The sequence below is a fragment of the Canis lupus genome, chromosome 36, assembly GCF_048164855.1.
Source record: "Canis lupus baileyi chromosome 36, mCanLup2.hap1, whole genome shotgun sequence".
NCBI lineage: Eukaryota > Metazoa > Chordata > Mammalia > Carnivora > Canidae > Canis > Canis lupus.
The window spans coordinates 20,553,584-20,574,931 of NC_132873.1; the positions used below are offsets into that span (position 1 = coordinate 20,553,584).

The following is a 21,348-nucleotide window of genomic DNA, read 5'->3' on the forward strand; positions in this document are numbered from 1 at the left end:
TCTAACTAGTAGCAATCCAAGATAACCAATCATCAAAAGAAATTATTTTACAAGGACCTGTAGATTTATAGTGCCATTTGCTTAAAGAAAAAAAATGTGAACTTATAAATTGTTTTTCTTTATCATTCTATTCTCATTCCTTTTATTATTATATGTTATTGCTGATTGTTTATGTTTTTATTATTTTTGTCATTTCGTTAGTTCTTTAAGATTATTATATACTTTCCTAAATACTATTTCAGAACTTATGGTATTTAAACGTGTCAGGTAACGGCCAAGTAGAAATTACAAAAGCATTACCTCCAAAAACAAATCAGAACTCAGACTATAGCAAAAAAGATAAAGGAAAGAAGAAAGAAAAGAAAAAACCATTCAAGAAGAAAACATTCAAAAGTGGTGATTAAATAAATATTTTATGTACATAAGACACATTTCTATAGAACCATTAATAAAAAGAGCTATGTCTGTATTATGTACATGGAGAAATGTGAGATGCATTAAGTGGGACTAAAGCAAGTTATAGAATATGATTAGCAGGATTTTAGTTAAATATATATTTATCTAGCTATCTACACACATATACATACAAATTGTCTCTTTATATATTCTCCAAACAGTGCAAACAGTGATTATCTCTAGGGAATGGGCTGGCAGTAAATAAACCTTCTTTGAATTTTTATTTTTGGGGCACCTGGGTGGCTCAGTGGTTGAGCGTCTGCCTTTGGCTCAGAGTGTGATCCCAGGGTCCTAGAATCAAGTCCCACATCAGGCTCCTGCACGGAGCCTGCTTCTCCCTCTGCCTATGTCTCTGCATCTTTCTCTGTGTCTCTCATGAATAAATAAATAAAATATTTTTAAAAATTTATTTTTAATTAAGATACATTATCTTTAATAAGAAATTTAAAATAGTAAAGCAAACATCAAGGCTCAAGAAAATTCAGAAAGCTATCCTAGTGGTCCCCAAATACAGCTTGTGTCCTAATCAGATACAATGGACTTTGACTTTGCATCACATTCACTTGCAGAAAAGTCCAAAATCTGCCTACCTACTATCTTTTCAGTCTTTTAGTCCTTCATCCTAAATGGGAGAAATATACACAAGCTCTTAAACCTATACTAAAGTTAATACTGAAATATTGATATCTGATAAATATATATATATGCATATATATATATTTGGTCTTGCCCTCTTTTTCCTGGCACAGAGCTCCTAAAACTCTTGGAATCTCTGAACTGCTAGATTGTCTCTTGCTAATAAGATGTTAATGAGTTGACTGGTAATTGGGGCTCCTGGGTAGCCTCTGGAGGGAGGCAGTGTGCCAGAGGAATAAACCTGTGGTCAGAAAGTTGGAACTTTCAACCCCATACTCAGACCTCTGGGAAGGGAAGAAGAGCCAGAGCTTGAATTAATCATGATGGCCAATGATTTAAATCAATCGTGCCTATATATGAAGCTTCCATATAGAACTCTAACTGAAGGGGCTTGGAGAGCTTCCCGGTTGGTAACTGACGAAAAAGGTACAGTGTTTGTCCCTGAGAAGTTCAATATATGGGGGAAGAGGCATTGCCAAGTAAATTATCTATATGTGAAGGTGCTGGGGAGGTGAGCTGCCTGGAGAGGGCCTGGAAGCCTTATGCCCCTTCCCTCATACCTTGCCCTATGCATTTCTTATATTTGGCTGTTGCTGAGTCAAATCTTTTTATAATAAAAAAGTAATCTAGTAAGTAAACTGTTTTCCTGAGTTCTATGAGTTCTAGCAAATTACTGAACTGAGGACAGGGTCATGGGAACCCTCAGTTTATAGCCAAATGGGACAGAAGCCATGGGTATTCTGGGGACCCATTAATTTGCAACTGGTGTCTGAAGTAGGGGGCACTCTTAGGGCATTGAGCCCTTAACCTAATTGAGTTAAGGTCTGTGCTAACTCTGGTTAGTGTCAGAATTGAATTAAATCGTTAGACACCCCGATGGTATCTGTAGAGAATTAGAGAATTACTTGGTATGGAAAAATCCTACCCATCTATGTCAGAAATGTCCCAGAAGTGTTGGTGTGATAGGAGCAGAGGACAAGTTTGTTTGTTTGTTTTCTTTTGACATCCAAAAGAGATCAACCAGCAGGTAGGTTGTAAAAAAAGAAAAATCAAAATTAGAAATCTTCTGATATAAAGCTCACATCTTAAGACTCACTGAGCCATTTACTACATAAACATTAGAGTATCTTCTCCAGAGTTCAACTACCCAGAACAATCTGACCACCTGCCTGTTTATTTTGTGTGGGGTACTAACTACAGGAAAATGGGAATGTAATCAGAAAAAAAAATCTTAGCATTCAGAGCTCAGTGAGGATTCCAAAAGTACTTTTGATATCAACTCCCAGCTTTTTATTTCTCATTTGATAACTTAGGTTAGAAGAAACATTTTATTCTTCATAACTTCTACTTAAATTATGCATTTATTCATTACTTTAGTTATTTTGGGGGATTTTAGCAATTTAACAACAGTGTATTTTGTTCCTCAACACATTTTGTATTTATAGAATTCTTAGAGAGAAGTTTCCTTTTAGATAGTTTCGTTTTTAACCAAAGACATTTGCACACCAGATTGACTCCCTGAATTAAAATATGGGTGTGGCATAAAGTTTCATGAATATACTCATGCATTTCTATTTCTGGAGAAAAAGAAATGTGGAGAAAAATAACCTGGAAAAACACAAACTTAGTCTATTGATAAATAGTAAGCAAATCATCCAGGTGTTATTTCCATCCTCTGCTATACCTCTAGCATTACTATATTTACAAAACACAATTAAAAAAACAAACAAGGAAATAAAATTCTTCTTCCTCATACTAATTCTAAGAATATGAAAGTTTTCATGACTTTCTGACAAACATATTTATAGCAACATGTTTTATTCTATGCTAGACATGTATTTTTTTAGGAATTACTTCATTTGACCCTCAAAACACCCACGAGGGTGTACTATGTACTATTATTATCTCCATTTTATGGGTGAGGAAAGTGAAACAGAAAGGCTAAGAAAAGAACCACTGCCCCATTAATAAGTGGAGTCCTGGTAATCTGACTCGCTAGACCTCATTCTTAATCCCCATGCTACCCCACCTCCTTCATTATTTCACTCAAAACAATTTTCTATCTCTCCCCTCCTATAAAAATGAAAAAAAAAGACATTTATCTTTTTTTTTAAGACATTTATTTAAAACTACTTTTCTTCACTAGAATATAAGCTCCAAGATAGCAGGAGCTTTGCTCTATACATCTTCTAGGCACCTTCTAAAACTGTGCCTAGTTCCGAGTATGCATTCATAAATAGGTCTTGAATGAATAGACAGGGAGAGAGTTCTGGCTTTCCCAAGGGAATATTATCAGAGTGATGAGTAAACATCATATACCACCAATTAGTTTAAGAATTTCATGGTCTTGTGCAAGCAAATAAGTGTAAGCTACTTACCTTTCTCTCTTTTGTATCTTTCAATCTTTCTTATAAGGTTAGGTACAACTTTTCTACAGAGATCCTCCAGTAACCCCAGATTATCCTCATCTATTAGAGCTTGTTTCTCCAAATATGCCAGGAAACTTAGAGGGGTCTGCAAGAGAATCAATGGAGTCACATTTACTTGCCTTCTGATGATCCATTCATTCTTTAAACATTACTTGCATGGTCTCTAGTCACCAAGTCTCACAATGACGAAAAAGGTACAGTGTTTGTCCCTGAGAAGTTCAATATATGGGGGAAGAGGCATTGCCAAGTAAATTATCTATATTAATAACAAATACCAAATATACATAACTCACTATATACCAGGCATTACTTGCTATATATTACCTCAAAAACAAGCCAATAAAGCTAGATACTATTATAACCCCCATTTTAAAGATGAAATTACTGGAGTTCAACAACTTGTCCAAACTCACAGAGCCAATAAGTGGCAGAGCTGGTATTTGAACCCTGGCAGTCTGATGTCAAAGGCTCTCTTATTAATTATTGAGCTATATGCGCTGTCACTCACATATGTAAATGACATTAGATTAGGGCAGCAGCAAAACAGAGACACCAAAGATACAAAGGGTAAATATTTAGTATTTTAAAAGAAAAAAATTCTTTTTTTTTTTTTTTAAAGAAAAAAATTCTTAAATGCTGCTGGGAAAAATAGCAAATTGGCTAGTATTATTTTAATATTGAATTACATGCAGGGTGGAAGGCACCATAATCTTTTCAGTGAATAGCACTTCTCAGTGTATTAAGCTGGTTATGAGAAAATATATACGAACAAACTTACATCAGAGCCCACAGAAAAGAGTAACTCATCAATAGTGAACTTCTGAACACTACTATCTCATTGCACACATAAGCATCAGCTAGGTGGGACCTGGGGCGAGTTCTCCAGACATATTGAAAGGCTGAACAGATAGATAAAAAGGGAAAGTGTGTTCAGAAACACTGAGAAAGAGGCTTGAGTACAAATCATGAATAAGAGCCAGGTCATGGCTAGAACAGTGGGCTGGTATCAGATGTGCAGGAACGCACGGTATGTGAGGAGTTTGAGCATGTCTCCCATGCATAAGGAGTGTCCGCAGAAGTTTTTAAGGAGAACAGTAACATAAACACATGCGGTTTTGAGTAGAAGTCTTCAAATTGGGGGAGGAAGCAGATTAGAGAGAAAATATTGGCAGTAAGATTAAATACTCTGGCAAAGAGATGATCAAGACCTGGTCTAAAGCCAGTGGTGGAAACACAGAGGTGGCACTGGATTTGAGAAACATTTTTGAAATAGAATTTGGTGACTTGGAGAGATCAACTGGCAATGAAAAAATGAAGGAAGAATCAAAAATGACTTTCAATGGTGATACCACTCAATTATTCATCATTCATCTATGGCACATAGCTGGCTTCACACAAGCTGCACATGGGAGGGGATTCTTGAAGGATGACTAGGTCTCATTGCCAACATGGAAAAGGACAAGCCACATGGAGAAATGATGTGAAACTAAAAATCTGGTTATGAGGATGTTCATGCTGGCTTCAGTAAGAAGTTTCACTGGGGACGCCTAGATGGCTCAGCCAGTTAAGCGTCTGCCTTCAGCTCAGGTCATGATCCCAGGGTCCTGGGATTGAGCCCTGGCATTGGGCTCCCTGTTCAGTGGGGTGTCTGCTTCTCCCTCTCCCTCTGCTGCTCCCCCTGCTTGTGCTCTCTTGCTCGCTCTTTCTCTCAAATAAACAAATATAAAAATATATTTAAAAAATATATAAAAATATAAAATAAAATATAAAAATATAAAAAAAAGTTTCATTGAAATGATGGAAGTTGAAGTCATATCGAAATGCATTGAAATGTGACCCAGATTTGAGTTAGTGGAGAAAGACTGTACACAAACTATTCTTTCAAGAAGTTTGGCAGTAGAGGGAGGAGGGAGACAGCAATAACATTAGGATGAGGAAGGGTTAGTGTATGTGCATGTGTGTATTTTCAAACAAGGTACTAAAGATGGCAACAACTGGCGTGCCTTGGTGGATCAGCCAGTTAAGTGTCTCCCTTCAGCTCAGATCATGATCCTGGGGTCCTGGGATGGAGCCCCGTGTCGGGCTCTCTGCTCAGTGGAGAACCTGCTTCTCCTTCTCCCCTCTGTTTGTGCGCTCTCTCATTATGTCTCTCTCAAGATGGCAGCAACCAAGGGAAAGGCCAGAGTTACAAAATCTTACCTGATTTCTGTTCTCATCTGGTCAAAGAGAAATTATAATTTTTTTAAAGATTTTTTTTTAATATTTTTTTATTTTTTATTTTTATTTATTTATGATAGTCACAGAGAGAGAGAGAGAGAGGCAGAGACACAGGCAGAGGGAGAAGCAGGCTCCATGCACCGGGAGCCCGATGTGGGATTCGATCCTGGGTCTCCAGGATCGTGCCCTGGGCCAAAGGCAGGTGCCAAACCGCTGCGCCACCCAGGGATCCCAAGATTTTTATTTTTAAGTAACCTCTACACCCAACATGGGGCTTGAACTCAAAACCTGAAGATCAAGAGTCACATGTTCCACCAACTAAGCCAGCCAGGCACTCTTAAGATATTATAATTTTTTAAGAAATTCCAGAGACAGGGAGGAGAACCAAAAAGGCAAAGAAAACTGTGTGTCTCCAAGTGCAGCCCTAGCACACCAATAGCTTGGCCAGGGAATAAAGGCAGGAGAGAAGGGGGGGTGCAGAAAAATTCATCCAGAGCTGATCAGCTGGGCAAAGGGGTCCACCACACAAAGTTCTGCTGTAGGTCACAAGCAAATGAGCTATCTCTGAACCTTAAAACAGAAACACTATTTTTGACAGCATCCTACCAGGAGGAAGAAAATTCTAGAAGCAATGGTGCAAATTCTTCATACTTTGAAGAAAGTTTATGAGATGTTTGGTAAATAACACCTCTACACACACACACACACACACACACACACACACACACTCGAAATGGAGTCTGTACTTTAAGAACGCCACTCAGTCAATACTAGCAGGAAGTGTATGAAAGCGCTTGTTCTGCTTCTATGCTAAGCTAGTAGATCTGGGTGTGGTTTCCTTTACATTCAACGTTCATTTGCTACCCTGAGAACAGATTTCCGGACTATTGTTGGGTCTCTCAGGATGTGTGAAGGCGGCTATATTGCTATGAACTTGTATGAAAGTTATCAAAAAGGAATCTTAGAACACCCTACAAAGATCTTTTTTTTTTTTTAAGATTTTATTTATTTATTCATGAGAGACACAGAGACAGAGAGGCAGAGACACAGGCAGAGAGAGAGAGGCAGGCTCCATGCAGGGAGCCCGATGTGGGACTGCATCCAGACACTCCAGGACCACGCCCTGGGCCGAAGGCAGGCGCTAAACTTCTGAGCCATCGAAGAATCCCCCAAGTTCATTTTTTTTTTTTTAACTCAAGAGAGACCATGTGAATTTAGAACCTTTTGTTTTTGACTGAGGGAAGTTCAGGCCCTCCCCACCTGGCTGCTATATAATTTATTTCTGCGACAAAATCTTTTGCAATTACAATAGCAGATAATGCAGCCTTATTAAGCCCTGGCATGGAAACTCATCTGCGTTGCTTAGAGATGCTCCTTTACACATTTCGAGAAGGCTAGCCTGATCACAAGATCCAGTAGAGATTATCTGGATTATCTAAAGTATAAACTCAGCCACAATTCTCACACGAAGAAATAGATCTCCTTCAGAATCAAAAGCTGAGATCATTTGGAACCCAAGAAGTAGTGTGCTTTTTCTGAATCCCACAGTTTTTATGCCACAGTGAAATATAGCGATAGCTCCCTTTACATTGCTGAATGAGAAAAAGCATACAATCGTTTGGCTACCTGAGCATGGGCCTTCGATGACCTAAAAGCTAATTTAGCAGGGGGCAAAATGTTTCTGGCCACAATGCTTCTGGCCACAAACCGTGGATGCCTGCAGGTTAAGGTCTAAGACCCATGGAGGAAAAGTATAGGAAGAAACACATTTCCCAGTTTTTCCTAGTAGAAAATCGTGACGTGTGGAGCATATCAGGGACCCCTGGCCATCTCCTCATCCTCCACCCTATGGTGGGGAGTGAGAACTTCTGCTCATGACATAGGGAGGGGCATAAAGGTATAACCACAGAGAGTAGTTTCATTTTATTTATAAACCCAGAGACCAGAGAAATTGTGAGAGGATGCTTCACACTGAGAGAGAATATTATTAGAATAATCTGGAGAGCTTTTCAAATGACAGGAAATCTCTTCTAAGGTTGAGTCATTTGGCATCTGAATCGAGCTGCCAGTTTGCAGGAAATTTGGGAGCCTGAGGAGTGTGTTGAAATGTACGGAGCACACATAATCAGCAAAAGTCAAACTGCGGAAAATTCTATCTGCCAATCATCCCGGGGTTCTTCAACAGAAATTTTTTTCAACAGATAAATTTTAAGAAAAAGAAAGGGAGGGATTAAAGGGAGAGGAGTTTAACCTGTAGGTTTAAAAACACTCAAAAGAAAAAAACTGGCCAAGACTAACTTTGACACCCAGAGATGCACAGGTAAATGATAAAACCATAAAGAAACATCAAAATGTTGTTACCATAAAAGCCAGGACAGTGGTTACTTCTAGGGGGTAGGAAGGGGCTGTGATTGGAATGGGGGTAAGTGGAGCAGTTTCTAGAGTGGCTGGCAAAATTCAAATTCTTGACCTAGGTGATGGTTTCAAGAGGATTAGCCTTATAATCATTCATTAAACTATATGTTTGTCTTATGTCTTTTTTCTACAATTGTGTTTTGTTGGGTATTTTTTTTTCCGTAAGAATAAAAAGAGAAAAAGAAGAGGAAAAAGTATTTTAAAAAGGCAGAAAGCCATGAGAACTTCCAGGGGCTATTTAAGGAAGAAAATTAGTAGATTCCAACAAGTGGCAGTAAGTATAAGAAAGTTATCAGTATATTTCTGCGCATCCTATCAAGGTGACTTAGTTCATCCTGCTAATCTCTCCAGTTATTTGTCGTAAAAGCACAGAAACAGAAAGGGTTCAGGCTCTTTTCTCAGAATGAAAAGGGTAAGACTGTATCATCCCATTCATTCCTGCTTTCATTCAGAGCATCACTTTGTAACAGATTCTCCAAGGTTCTGGAGCTATAATGATAACTAACACTCAGTCCTCAACCCCAAGGAACCCACAACCAACCTTTGGAAGAAAGGAGTCTCAAGAGGTGACTAATCAAAAGACACAGTCTAAAATCCCTGAGGGCTCTAAAAGAGGAAAAAAGATCTCAAAGATTGTCAGCAATGCAAACAAAATAAACCTACTCAGGTTTTAGGTCTGACACAAGGAAACATTTAATGAATGACTTACGGAGTCAGAGTCAGAGTCCTCGTTTGATCTACCCCATGTAAAACAGCCTCCCACTCCTCAATGATTTTTCTAAAAACAAAAGTTATTTGTCAATAATATCAGCTGATCTCAGGAGAATGTGATGTGGGAGGGCTACATATGGAATGAAGGCTCGAGAGCATGGGGGATATTCACATTTCTAAGTTGCATGGAAGGGGGTGGTCCACGGCTGTTCATTTAGTACTAAATTTCATAACTTCCATACATGTTACATGTATTTTTTTGTTATCAGATGTTCCATTAAGTTAAAATCTAATAAAAACAGCAATTGACTAGCATAATTATAAAGTAATGTTATAGGGTAAAATATGAAAGTGGCCCCTTCTAAAATTAACTAACTTGCTTGTTATAAGTTGACATTAGAATCAAAGGAAAACATATAAAGTTTTGAGGCCTGGAAGAGAGACCTGCTGCCACTTTCTTTCCTACTCTTAAATGCGACCCATATGGCAATACTATTAATATACAGCAATTATATTATTATTTAAAATACTACCATTAGTTCGAAACACCTATACATCCCTCTACAAAGCACATCCTCAAATGTATGTCTTATTTGATTTTCACGAAAACCCTACCTAAGAGATAATGCAAAGTTCCTCAAAAGGGCACGCAGCATCCTTCAGAAAGCACATCTAATGTAGATGATGAACGACTCATTCCCACTCTGCCACTATTTCCCACCTCCTCATTTCCACACACTTCTCTCTGGTAAAACACACTGGGTGCCAATAGCAGTTAACCACTTACTAGTAACCTGACTACTAGACGCCAAATATAGGCCCCTAACATTTACCCACGTCATGTTGTCTAATTCTCCCAACAGTCTGGGAAACAAGTAGTGTGATTGTCCACAATATGACACATGAGAAAATGAAGACTCAGAAAGCTTCAATCACTCGCCCCACATCCCGGGGTTAGTCACAGAACCAGGACTAGGCTCCAGGCTCATCCAACACCAGAGTCTTAAGCACTGTATGGGCATCAATTCCTACAAATACAAACCCTTCCTGAAAACCCTGTCCAGCATATTCCCAACACTGATGAAGTCAGTGCTCACAAATACCCCACTCTGTACGGACCCACTTACCAGTTGGGTTTTGGGCATTGAATCCCTCTGAAGGAAGATCATGTCCTTTAAGTTCTCTGAGCCAATGCTTTCTGACAGTTCGTAGAGCAGGTTTCTAAGACATATATCAGAGAGACAAATAAAACCTCACATGTGTGGAGGACAGCACAATAAATCAAGTGCACTTTTTACAAACATTCTCATGTGGATGATCCCAACCCTGTGAGTAGATAAATCTCTACTGAATTCTGAATCCCACTGTACAGATTCAAAACTAAAACTCGGAGCTTTAAGAGGCCTATTATATTAAAATAATACAATAAGGGGGTGCACCTTAGTGGCTAAGTTGAGTGCCCGACTCTTGATTTCAGCTCAGGTCATGACCTCAGGGCTGTGAGATCAAGCCCTGTGTCGGGCTCTGCACTGGTTGGGGAGTCTGCTTGAGACTCTGTCTCCTTCTCCCTCTGTCCCTCTCGCTCCCCCCCTCATGCCCACACTCTCGCTCTCTCTCTCTCTCTGAAAAAAACAAAATAAGATTAAAAATAAAATAAAATTTTAAAAGATAACACAATAAGCAGGTGAGGCAGGCCTTCTGATTCCAAGTCCAATACCATTTTCCATCCCACTAGGAAGATGTAAAACTCCATGTTGGCACACCCTCCCACCTCCTGACTCCATTCCAGGAATTCAGACTTACTTTACAGGCCCTCATCAAAGAGGACTTGATGCCAGTCTGTATGAGGTCAACTGTTGAACAAAGAAGGAAATATCCCAGCTTCTGGAGAATCGTGTAATTGACAACCAGAAAAGCTGAACATTTCATTCACATACTAACACCTCTGTATGCCAGAGACCCACCCTGGGTCATTGAACCAGCGTTGTGGAAATAATGACTTGCAGAACTCCCCCACTGACTCAAGTGTAGCTCAGATTCTCAGCCACTTCAAGCACTAAGACCTGAAGGATTCTAGTCACCTAGGCCATAAAAGGTTCTTTCTCATGGGATTCTCTGATGAAGCTATGTCAGTGGACAATTTAAAACTGTGTTGATCAAGTTAAGTCCTGGTGATGTGCTGTACAACTTGGTGACTGTAGTTAGCAATACCGTTGACCCTTGAACAACATGGGTTTGACCTGTGAAGGTCTTCCTGAGTTCTGATTTTTTTCAATAAACAAGAGTACAGGATAGTGAATGTATTTTCTCTTCCTTAGGACTTTCTTATTAACATTTCCTTTACTCTGACTTACTCTATCCCAAGAATACACTATATCATACATGTAACATGCAAAATATGTATTAATCAACTTTATGGTCAACAGTAGGCTATTAGTAGTTAAGTTCTGGGGGAGCCAAAGGTTATGCATGGATTTTTGACTGTGTGGGAACTGGCACTTTAACCCCCACATTGTTCAAGGATCAACTATACTGTGTTATATATTTGAAAGCTGTCAAAGAGTGGATTTTAAAAGTTCTCATCACAAGAAAAGAAAAATTGGTAACTATACATAGTGATGGATGTCAAACGTATTGTGGCGATCATTTCACAATACACTCATGTATCAAACCACTATGGTATACACCTAAAACTGTACAATGTTATGGATCAACTGTATCGCAAGTAAAAATAAAAAATTTTAAATAAATAAAATAGCGTTATCTAAGGTCTGACCTGTGATAACCTGATGGCTGTATTTCACCCCATGGGTAAAACATCTGTATTTTACCTCTCTGGGTTTCACCCAAAAATGTGTGAAAATTTGAAATTGGACATGGCACAAATGATGTCTTTCTCTACCCCAGAGATACATCTCCTTTTTCATTTGCTGATTTGGCCCCAAGTAGGCATTCCCTCTTCTCAAATCCTCACAGTGAGTCACAGGAGGAAGGGCTATCTCGGAATGCAGAGGGTAAAAGGAAAGTGCAAGTCCCGCTATGCTGAAGCCAACTTCCATTGGCAGGGAGAGGCAAACCAAAAGAAGGCACTGCCAGGCCCCCGAGCTGGGCTCTGAAGCCTTGCTGACCTCCCAACCTCTCATCTCATTAGTACCTGAAGGGAAGAGATCTCCTGGTTTTGAAGCACTATGTCATCAAAGGAGGTGGGTAAGAAGAAAATCCTAATCCTCGCCTCCTTTCAGAGCCCAGTGGCCTGAATGAACACCAAATAGATGGAAACCCCCTCTCCTGATCACAGACTCCTCCCCACCTGAACAGAGAGACCCTCCTTCGAGTTGGCAGCAAACTCTCCACTTGCTCTTTGCTTTGATTGAGGTACCGCAGCAGCGAATTTTGCTTGATTATATAGAGGAGTTCCGCTAGGAAGAAGGGGTCCTCCTCACTCAGCAGCTCCTCGGCCAACAGATGATCAAAAATATCTGAGGCTGAGTTGGACTTCTCCAGCTTCTTGTGGGAGACGAAGTCTCGGCAGAGAAACTTCAAGCCCTCCACATCTTGGATCTCCAGTTTTGAATCAATAGTCAGAAGCTTCCCACGGAAGCTCGACTGACAATTATCATCAGAACGGAAAGTCAAACTTTGAGCTTGAGATGTCATGGCCAGCCTGAAAGAGAGAAGAGGTGGGCAGCACATGAGAAAGCAAGGATACGGAGAACCCCAACTTCCCAGGCCTCCTCCGTTCAGGCATGAGAATTTCCCAAAAGTGCTAAAAAATAAAAATTCCTATAAGCTTACTTCAAAAACCAGTAGCCCCAAAAAATGAGCCCAACACTTGCATGGCAACCGTTTTGGAGGTCTGGAGGGAGCTTTTTTGGAATCCAATTTACCTTCATTTCTCCCAAATCAAAGTGTCCCTGGGTAGAGCTGGTCAAAAGGGAGGCTGACAAAGCACAATCTCTCCGTGTTAGAGCTCTTAATTCATTCCAATCAAATAGCAGAAATCGAGTTTAGATTTATGCCTTTCATTTTGGAAATACAGCAGTCTGGGAGTTTATACTTCAGAAGTGTCCACTAATCCAAGAACAACCATAACAGGACAGGTCTATATCTCACAAAAAAGAGAAGCCATAATCCTAGACCTCAAACGAAAGGGAGGTTTTGGACAAGAGTTGCTAGATCACTGAAGGAAGTCACAAATTACCTAAATTATATTTCCACCTGATCTGTTCATAAAGTTCATACAGTATTTTCTTTTTTTTTTTAATACGGTATTTTCTACACTAAATTTCATTCTAATTAGAGGAACAACGAACTGATAAAAAATTTTCAGTGTGATATTATTCATTCCATAAGGCCTCAAGGTATAGATTCTTTGTCAGATTTGGCTATTTAGAAACAAGAAACCACTTTCTAAAGGAAGGAGAACATAACAAAAAACAACATCAGTAACAAAGAGTGGTTGTATCTAATTGGTATAATTACAAATACTATAAATTCTTTTCTGGGCCACTGTCTGAGTTTCTCAGATTTTATGCAACGAACACACATTACTTTTACTGTTAGAAAAAGAAAACTGAGGGGTGTCTGACTGACTCGGTAGGTAGAGCATATAACTCTTGATCTCAGGGTTGTGTGTTCAAGCCCCACATTGGGTGTACAGCTTACTTAGAGAGGGAGAGGGGGAGAGAGAGAGAGAGAGAGAGAGAGAGAGAGAGAAAGAGAACAGAAAGGGGTATTTTTTTGTGCTTATCCATGGGGTCTTCCCTTCTAGTAGTAGCCTGTGATACTAGAAACCAAATGAATGGCTTCTTGGAGAGAGTTTGCAATTCTAAGATATCTTAAATTTGCCTTGCAGCTTCCCGAAGATTCCAATCTGTAGCTTTGATGACTGTGTGCTCCATTTGTGGACTAGCATTTATTTCCGCCTCTAAAAGTCTGTGTTGGAGCTTTCCTGGGGCTTTTGAGGCCTTCATTTTCCCTGGCACAGCTAATCAATCCAGGCAGAAACATGCCTTGGCCAACAAGGGCTTTTGCAAGTCTCTGTGACTGAAGCCTATTGTGGAAGAGCTCAGCAGGGGAAAGGTGCTAACCACGTACCTTCAGATCAAATTCCGTTGATCCTCTGGAGGCAAATGGTTCCTGGGAGAAACTACCTGAAAACAAAGTTTTGAAGAAATTAGAATCCTCTGCGTAATCCAAGTTCCAGGGAAGCTCCCATTTACGCGGGAAGAGAACTCAAGACTTTTCTGCTTCAGCGAGCAAAAACTGGACCTTCTGGTTTGGGTAACTTGATAATTAATTTCCTGCCCACGTCATAGCTGCCTTGGCTGCCTTCTCCCCTCCCCTTTCCAGGTTTTGGAAAACGCTAACAAACAGCGCCTCCTAAAGGCAAGAGTCACAATTTTTCCACTGGACGCCCGGGATTTTCTCTGGTTAAACCAAGGACTCTTTACAAATGAACTTTTCCTTTGGGTCACGAAGGTTGATGAATCAGAGAAGGAAGGAGAGAGAGAGAGAGAGAGGGAGAGAGAGGAGAGAAGGAAGCAAGGAAGAACAAAGAAAGGAGACTTTTCCTAACCATCTCCTTCCCCAAACTCACTTAACCTTTAAAATAAAACCCAAGAAGTTCAAGAAATAGAGGTCAGCCATCTTAACTCTTTCTCAAAAAGTTGCATGTGCAAATTTTTTAAAAGTTTAAGGTAGAAAAAAAGGGAGGGAGAGCTGGACTATAAGCCCATTTGGAGGTATTTGCAGGAAACTCAATAGCAGACAAAATTGATGCAGTCTTTGGTCTCACAGCACATTCAGTGCACCAAGAAAGAGACTTTGAAGACATTATTTATAAGGATAAAAACAATACCTAACACTTACATGGCAATTGTAATTGTATGAGGCACTATTTTTTCATTGAACCATCCCAAGTCTCTAAGATAAATACTATTAGCATGACTCCTCCTTTATTTATTTTTTTTATGACTCCTCCTTTAGATGTGAAAACTAGAACACAGAAAGGTTAACTAATTTGTCCAAGGTCACATGGTAAGCTAGTGGGAAAGCCAAAATTTAAATCAGCAAATTTGACTCTTAGTCACTGCACTATAATTCAGCACATTCAGGTGTGCAGAGCTCTGGGAAGAAGTACAGATTCTTAGAAAAGATATTTTATTTCTGAAAAAAAGTAAGATTAATGATGCTTTACTAGCAAATATATTAAAGTGCTATTTTCATATCCTTGGCATCATCCAGAGAACTTCTATGTTTAAGAAAGACGAGCCCAATTACTCAGCCATAAAGATGAATGAAATCTCACCATTTACAAAACCATGGATGAACCTAGAGGGTAGTATGCTAAGTGAAATAAGTCAGACAGAGAAAGGCAAATACCATGTGATTTTACTTATATGTGGAATATAAAAAAAACAAAACAAATGAACAAACAAAACGGTAACAGACTCATGGATATTGGAAACTGTTGGTTACTAGATGGGGTTTGGAGCACAGGTAAAAAAAGGTGAAGATGATTAAGAGATACAAACTTTTTTAAAAAAAGAGGTACAAACTTCCAATTATAAAATAAATGAGGGGAATGTGACATATAACATAGCAAAGAGGGTCAATAATTTCGTAATAACTGCATGGTGACAGATGGTAACTAGACTTAACATGAGGATCATTTCATAATGTACAAAAATAACAAATCAGTATTATGTACACTTGAAACTAATAGGATATTGTATGTCGATTGTACTTCAGTTTTCAAAAACTTACAACTTAAAGTGTGCAATGGGCAAAGCAATTTAATCTGTTTAATAAACCAGTCAAAAGATACACCCCCTTGGTCCTGGAAACAAGTGTGAAAAACCTGAATGTGGCTTTGAGTGATGAGGAAATGATGGTGTGTTTATGACTCCTACAAAACCCCTAAACATAGCCAGACAGGCATGAGCACTGGTATAGGGAGTTCCATTTATTATTGGAATGTATGCCATTTGGAAATGTTCTTTACTATTACTAATAATAAATAAATGGTTCAGAGAAAAAAAGAAAAAACAAAATAAGTCCTAGTGGTGATGGTTGCACAACAGTGTAAATGTACTTAATGCCACTGAATCATACACTTAAAAATTGTAAATTTTATGTTATGTACATTTTACCACAATTTTTTGAAAGATAAGGATACACAAGCCCTAAGTCTTAGTCTTCTATTTCATTCCTTGCAGCATTTCAGAAAGTAGTTTAGTAAAACTATCACTTCTCACCTTGTTTATAAAGTACACTAGCTTTTTCAACTTCTATTCAACAATATTAAATATTTAGCAAGCTCTCCCCATGTATAAAGCACTGACCTGGGCACAATTAGAAAGGAAAGGTGAATAAAACACGTTTACCTTTAAATAATTATGACTACTAAAAAAAAAAAAATAATAATAATAATAATAATTATGACTACTACCATTTCTTGGCCCCTTCTTTTTTTTTTTTAAAAAGGCTTTTTTGTTCTCAACAGCAGTTCCTTTTTTTTTTTTTTTTTAAGATTTTATTTATGAGAGACACACAGAGAGAGAGAGAGAGAGAGAGAAAGAGGCAGAGACACAGGCAGAGGGAGAAGCAGGCTCCATGCAGGGAGCCTGATGTGGGACTCGATCCCGGGTCTCCAGGATCAGGCCCTGGGCTGAAGGGGCAGGCACTAAACCGCTGAGCCACCCCGGGATCCCCGGCCCCTTCTTTTCTGATGAACTGTCTAAAATCAATGTTATTAGCTACATTCAGGAGATGAGGAAATTGAAGCTCATGGTTGCAAATTATCTTGCCATTATCCCAAAGGCAGGAACAGATGGGAATTCTAGGTCTCTCAGATTCCAAATCCCATGCTCCTGACCGCAAGGCTACAGCTGCCTGTGTCTCCATATGCCATGCTATATGTAACCATTGGGCAGGGTGTGCTGATGCTGTGATGGGGCTTCACCTAAATACTATAAGAGCTCCAGGAACAACGGATGAGTCCTAATGAAGATGACTTGGAGGAGGAAGTATTTGAGCTAAGCTTGGAAAGCAGAAGTAGAATAGAGACACGTGAAGTAAAACTTAAACTTTTGTCTTAGTACTTAGTGGAAACACTCGAACCAAGTTACAGTGAGATTGTGTGCCATTTTATTTATATTCAGTATTTCACACTTCTTCCAACTTAGGGCACAGCAACTGAGGACATGTTGATGGCAAGTTGATAGCAGTGGAAATAATAAACATTTCTTACGGCATCTTTCCTGATTGGTTGCAGGCAAGTGGGTCTACATGAAAAGCCAGTCAAAACCTATTTAGCCTCGGGGATCCCTGGGTGGCACAGCAGTTTGGCACCTGCCTTTGGCCCAGGGTGTGATCCTGGAGACCCGGGATTGAATCCCACATCAGGCTCCCGGTGCATGGAGCCTGCTTCTCCCTCTGCCTGTGTCTCTGCCTCTCTCTGTGACTATCATAAATAAATAAAAATTTAAAAAAAAAAACCTATTTAGCCTTTTATAAAGTGTTGGGAGTCTGCTACTGCCCTGGGGACAAAGGGGAAATACCGGATTGTTTCTCTTTAGTTCCACCTTCAGAGTGGCTAGTGGTGGCAGTAGTAGGCTTTCCTTTATGTCCAGGCTTTGGTCCAAGTTCTCCACCCTCAAAGTTTATAAAGGGAAACTGTGTAAGTGTAAAGACTTATGAACTAAAAAATGGACACAAGTGATGGGGAAGATGGGAAGATGAGTGTGCCACCTGCCGAAGAGCTCCACTCCTTGAAACTTTCGCCCCAAACCCTGATCCTGAGATGGTAGGTTCTTTTGAGGAGCCATGCCATCCCCAACTTCCAGGTCCTCCTCCCTCCCTCACTCCACACCTATTCACACATTCCAGACCTTGCCAGAACCAATGTGGGTGGGCAACATCTAATCCATTAACAGTCCAATAGAAAGGAGGAAGGGCAAATTCTCTCTTTTTGAACTGGTTGGTCATCTTCTTCTACCTTTGGACATTAAAGCTCCTGGTTCCCTGGGCCTTTGGACTCCAGAACTTACACCAGCAGCCCCTACTCCACACTCTATCTCTCACCCCACTCCCCAGCCACACTCTTATTGTGTATGCACTGGAGAATCTTGAAAGTTTCAAAGGAGGGAGGTGACAAAGTTGTAGCTAGGGAGAGTCTTCAGTTTGCCACGTATGAAGTAATCATAGAATTAAGAGGCTAGGGCAGCCCCGGTGGCTCAGCGGTTTGGTGCCACCTTCCGCCTAGGGCATGATCCTGGAGACCTGGGATCGAGTCCCATGTCGGCTCCCTGCATGGAGCCTGTTTCTCCCTCTGCCTGTGTCTCTGCCTTTCTCTGTGTGTGTCTCTCATGAATGAATAAATAAATAAAATTTAAAAAAAGAATTAAGAGGCTAGTGGCAAGATCAGAGAGAAAGCCGTTATCATAGTTCAATGGAGAGATAATGAAAGCAAGAGAAATTGTAATGATAGAGATAGATGGAGAAGACATTATAGATACAGGACCAACCAATTTGGAAACTGGCTGAATAAAGAAATAGAGGAAAGAGTAGATCACAGTGAAAATGAGGTGCCGTTAACTGAAATTGGGAGACACAGGCAGAAAAGCAGATTTGTAATGGAGGTTTTTATATTATATTATATATATTATATTATATTATGTTATGTTATATTATATTATATTATATTATATTATATTATTACATTGAGTTGGAGATGCCAAAAGGAAATGAAGTGGAAGCATTAGCCAGGAGGTTGCAGGGTGAGCTTTGAACTTGAAGAGTCTGGACTAGAAATATCCAACTTGTTAGCAGCATAGGAGTAGTAATTGAAGCTACAAGATTGTTGAACAAGAACATATAAAGAGAGAAAACAAAGGAGTGTTCCTTGTGAATATACACAGTCACAGATATGGAGGCGAAAGATTCTAAGAAGACTTGGTCAAAGAAGTCCTTGACAGAACTTCTAGGGGGGAATACAGTAGGGAGGGAGAAGTAGGGAGGAGACAGTGACCCCCAAAGAACCTAAAGACTACTAGTTTGGTCACCCTTCGATTTTACAGATTTGGCTGAATGATTAAGGTAGAATCCAGATAGCAAGGAAGTATGGAGCAAGTGGGTGGAATAAGAGAGAGTACAGAGTAGTCTAAACCATCATAAGACTTGAAAGCGGGCAGCCCCGGTGGCTCAGTGGTTTAGCGCCACCTTCAGCCCAGGGTGGGATCCTGGAGTCCTGGGATCAAGTTCTGCGTCAGACTCCCTGCATGGAGCCTGCTTCTCTCTGCCTGTGTCTCTGTCTCTGTCTCTCTAAGAATAAATAAATAAAATCTTTAAAAAAAAAAAAGAAAGAAAGAAAGAGAGGGACTTAATTTGATGGGGGCGTCAGAGCTTGGTTTTAGACTGAAGGATCAAAGACAGAGGGAGAGTTTAAAGATGCAAGACAGTTGAAATAATGCTTAGTCCTGACAGAAGACTGAGCTATGCCAGAAAAGGCAGTAAGAAGAGGATGGGAATCCTAGGTTTGACGCAGGAAGTCCTTACCAAATAAGGAAGAAAAGATGTTTATCATCATTGAAGCAGTGAAAAATTGTGAATGACTTAAATATAGCGCAAAACATAGATATAGACATGACTACTTGAAGGAAAAGATAGAACAATGTTAAATATTATGCCATTTATGTTTAAAATAAATCATTAAGTGTGTTTATATATTAAACAAACTGGACCTTTTTATAATATGTAATTTTTATTTTATTTTTAAGTTACAATATGTGCTTTGTATACAAGGAAACAAATAATACAATTACATTTATCTAAAACTCCCAATATGGTACTAATATTGAGTGTATACTAATACATAGACCCTACATCTTTCAGAAAAAGTAACTCAAAATGATGACAGACTTAAATGCAAAACTCTACAACTTCTGTATAATAACATGCAAGAGGGGCGCCTGGGTGGTTCAGTTGGTTATGTATCTGCCTTTGGCTCAGGTCATAATCTCAGGGTCCTGGGATCTGGCCCCATGTTGGGCTCCATGCTCAGTAGGGAGTGTGCTTGCCCCTCTGCCTCTGCCCCTGATGGGCTCTCTCTCTCTCACAAATAAATAAATAAAATATTTAAGGAAAATAACATAGGAGAAAGTGTAGGTGATCCTCAGTTTGCTGATGATTTCTTAGATACACACTAAAAGCACAATCCAGGGGGAAAAAAAAACATCTGTAAGTTGAATTTCATTAAAATTACAAACTTCTACCACATTTGGAAGAAAATATTTGTAAAATATCTGATAAAAGACTTACATCTGTAATATACAAAGAACTCTTTAAAACTCACCAGTAAGAGGGATGTCTGAGTAGCTCAGTTGGTTAAGTGTCTGACTCTTGGTTTTGGTTCAGGTCATGATTTCAGGGTCATGAGATCAAACAAGACTCTCCTCCCTCAGTAGGGAGTCTGCTTAAAGATCTTCTCCATTTCCCTATGCCCCGCCCCCTGCTCACTCTTTCTCTCTCTCTCAACTAAATCTTTAAAAAAATAATAATAATAAAAATAAAAACCTTCACCAGTAAGAAATAAGTTACTTTAAAAATGGGTGTCAACAAGGAAGATACACAGATTTAAGCAAATGCTCACCATGATGCCATTAGGTAACTGCAAATTCAAATGTGTTATCACTACCCATTTATTAAAATGGCTAAAATCCAAAACATTGACCACCAAATACTGGCAAGGATGTGAAGCAACAGGAACTCTGCAAAATGGTATAGCCTCTTGGGAATACAGTCTGTGTTTCTTCCAGAGTTAAACATAAGCTTACCATCAATTCAACAATTGTTCTCCTAGGTATTTGCCTAGTGAGCTGAACTTATATCCACAAAGAAATCAGCATACAAATGTTTATCGCACCCTTATTCACAATGTCAAAACTCGGAAGTAACCAAGATGCATGTTAAATATGTAGGTTAAAAAAAAACAAAAAATATGTAGGTAGCTCAGATTTTAAGTGCATACATATTTTTAAACAATAATAGAAAATTAAAATCATCTAGATAAATTTTTAAACTTATAACATGCATAAACATTCTAAACATTTTAATCTAATAATGCATCAGTTGGACTGTGTAGGTTGAAAGAAGTATAAATCTTTTTTCTCTCACATAAAAATCTGGAGGTAGGTAGAGTCTAAGGCTGTACCAGCCTTAGACTCTGCCTTCATCCAAGAAGGCTACTTCCTGCTCACCACTTAGCTGGCCCTACAATGTGGCCATTATCCCACAGTTCAAGATGGAATTTAAGGCTCCAGCCATCACATTCGTGTTCTAGTCAGCAAGATAGAGGAAGGGATGAAAAGGTGAAGGGCAAAAACAACTGCCTTTTTTTTTAACAACTCCCTTTTTAACATTTTAATTCCAATATAGTTAATATACAGCGTTATTTTAGTTAGTCTTGGTAGCATAAACAACA

At 39.3% G+C, this 21,348-nt stretch overlaps 1 protein-coding gene across 1 annotated transcript in view; it reads right to left on the minus strand.

The window, feature by feature from the left end:
* Positions 1 to 14,131, minus strand: part of CASP10 (caspase 10) — a 30,730-nt gene extending 16,599 nt beyond the window's left edge. Inside the window, exons 1-4 of the mRNA XM_072812783.1 lie at positions 13,962 to 14,131; positions 12,175 to 12,528; positions 9,992 to 10,085; positions 3,471 to 3,606 (exon numbers count right to left, since the gene is read on the minus strand). Of these exons, the coding sequence (XP_072668884.1) occupies positions 3,471 to 3,606; positions 9,992 to 10,085; positions 12,175 to 12,521 (577 nt within the window). The 5' untranslated portion in view covers positions 12,522 to 12,528; positions 13,962 to 14,131. The remainder of the gene's footprint in view (positions 1 to 3,470; positions 3,607 to 9,991; positions 10,086 to 12,174; positions 12,529 to 13,961) is intronic.
* Between the last annotated feature and the right edge of the window lie 7,217 nt (positions 14,132 to 21,348).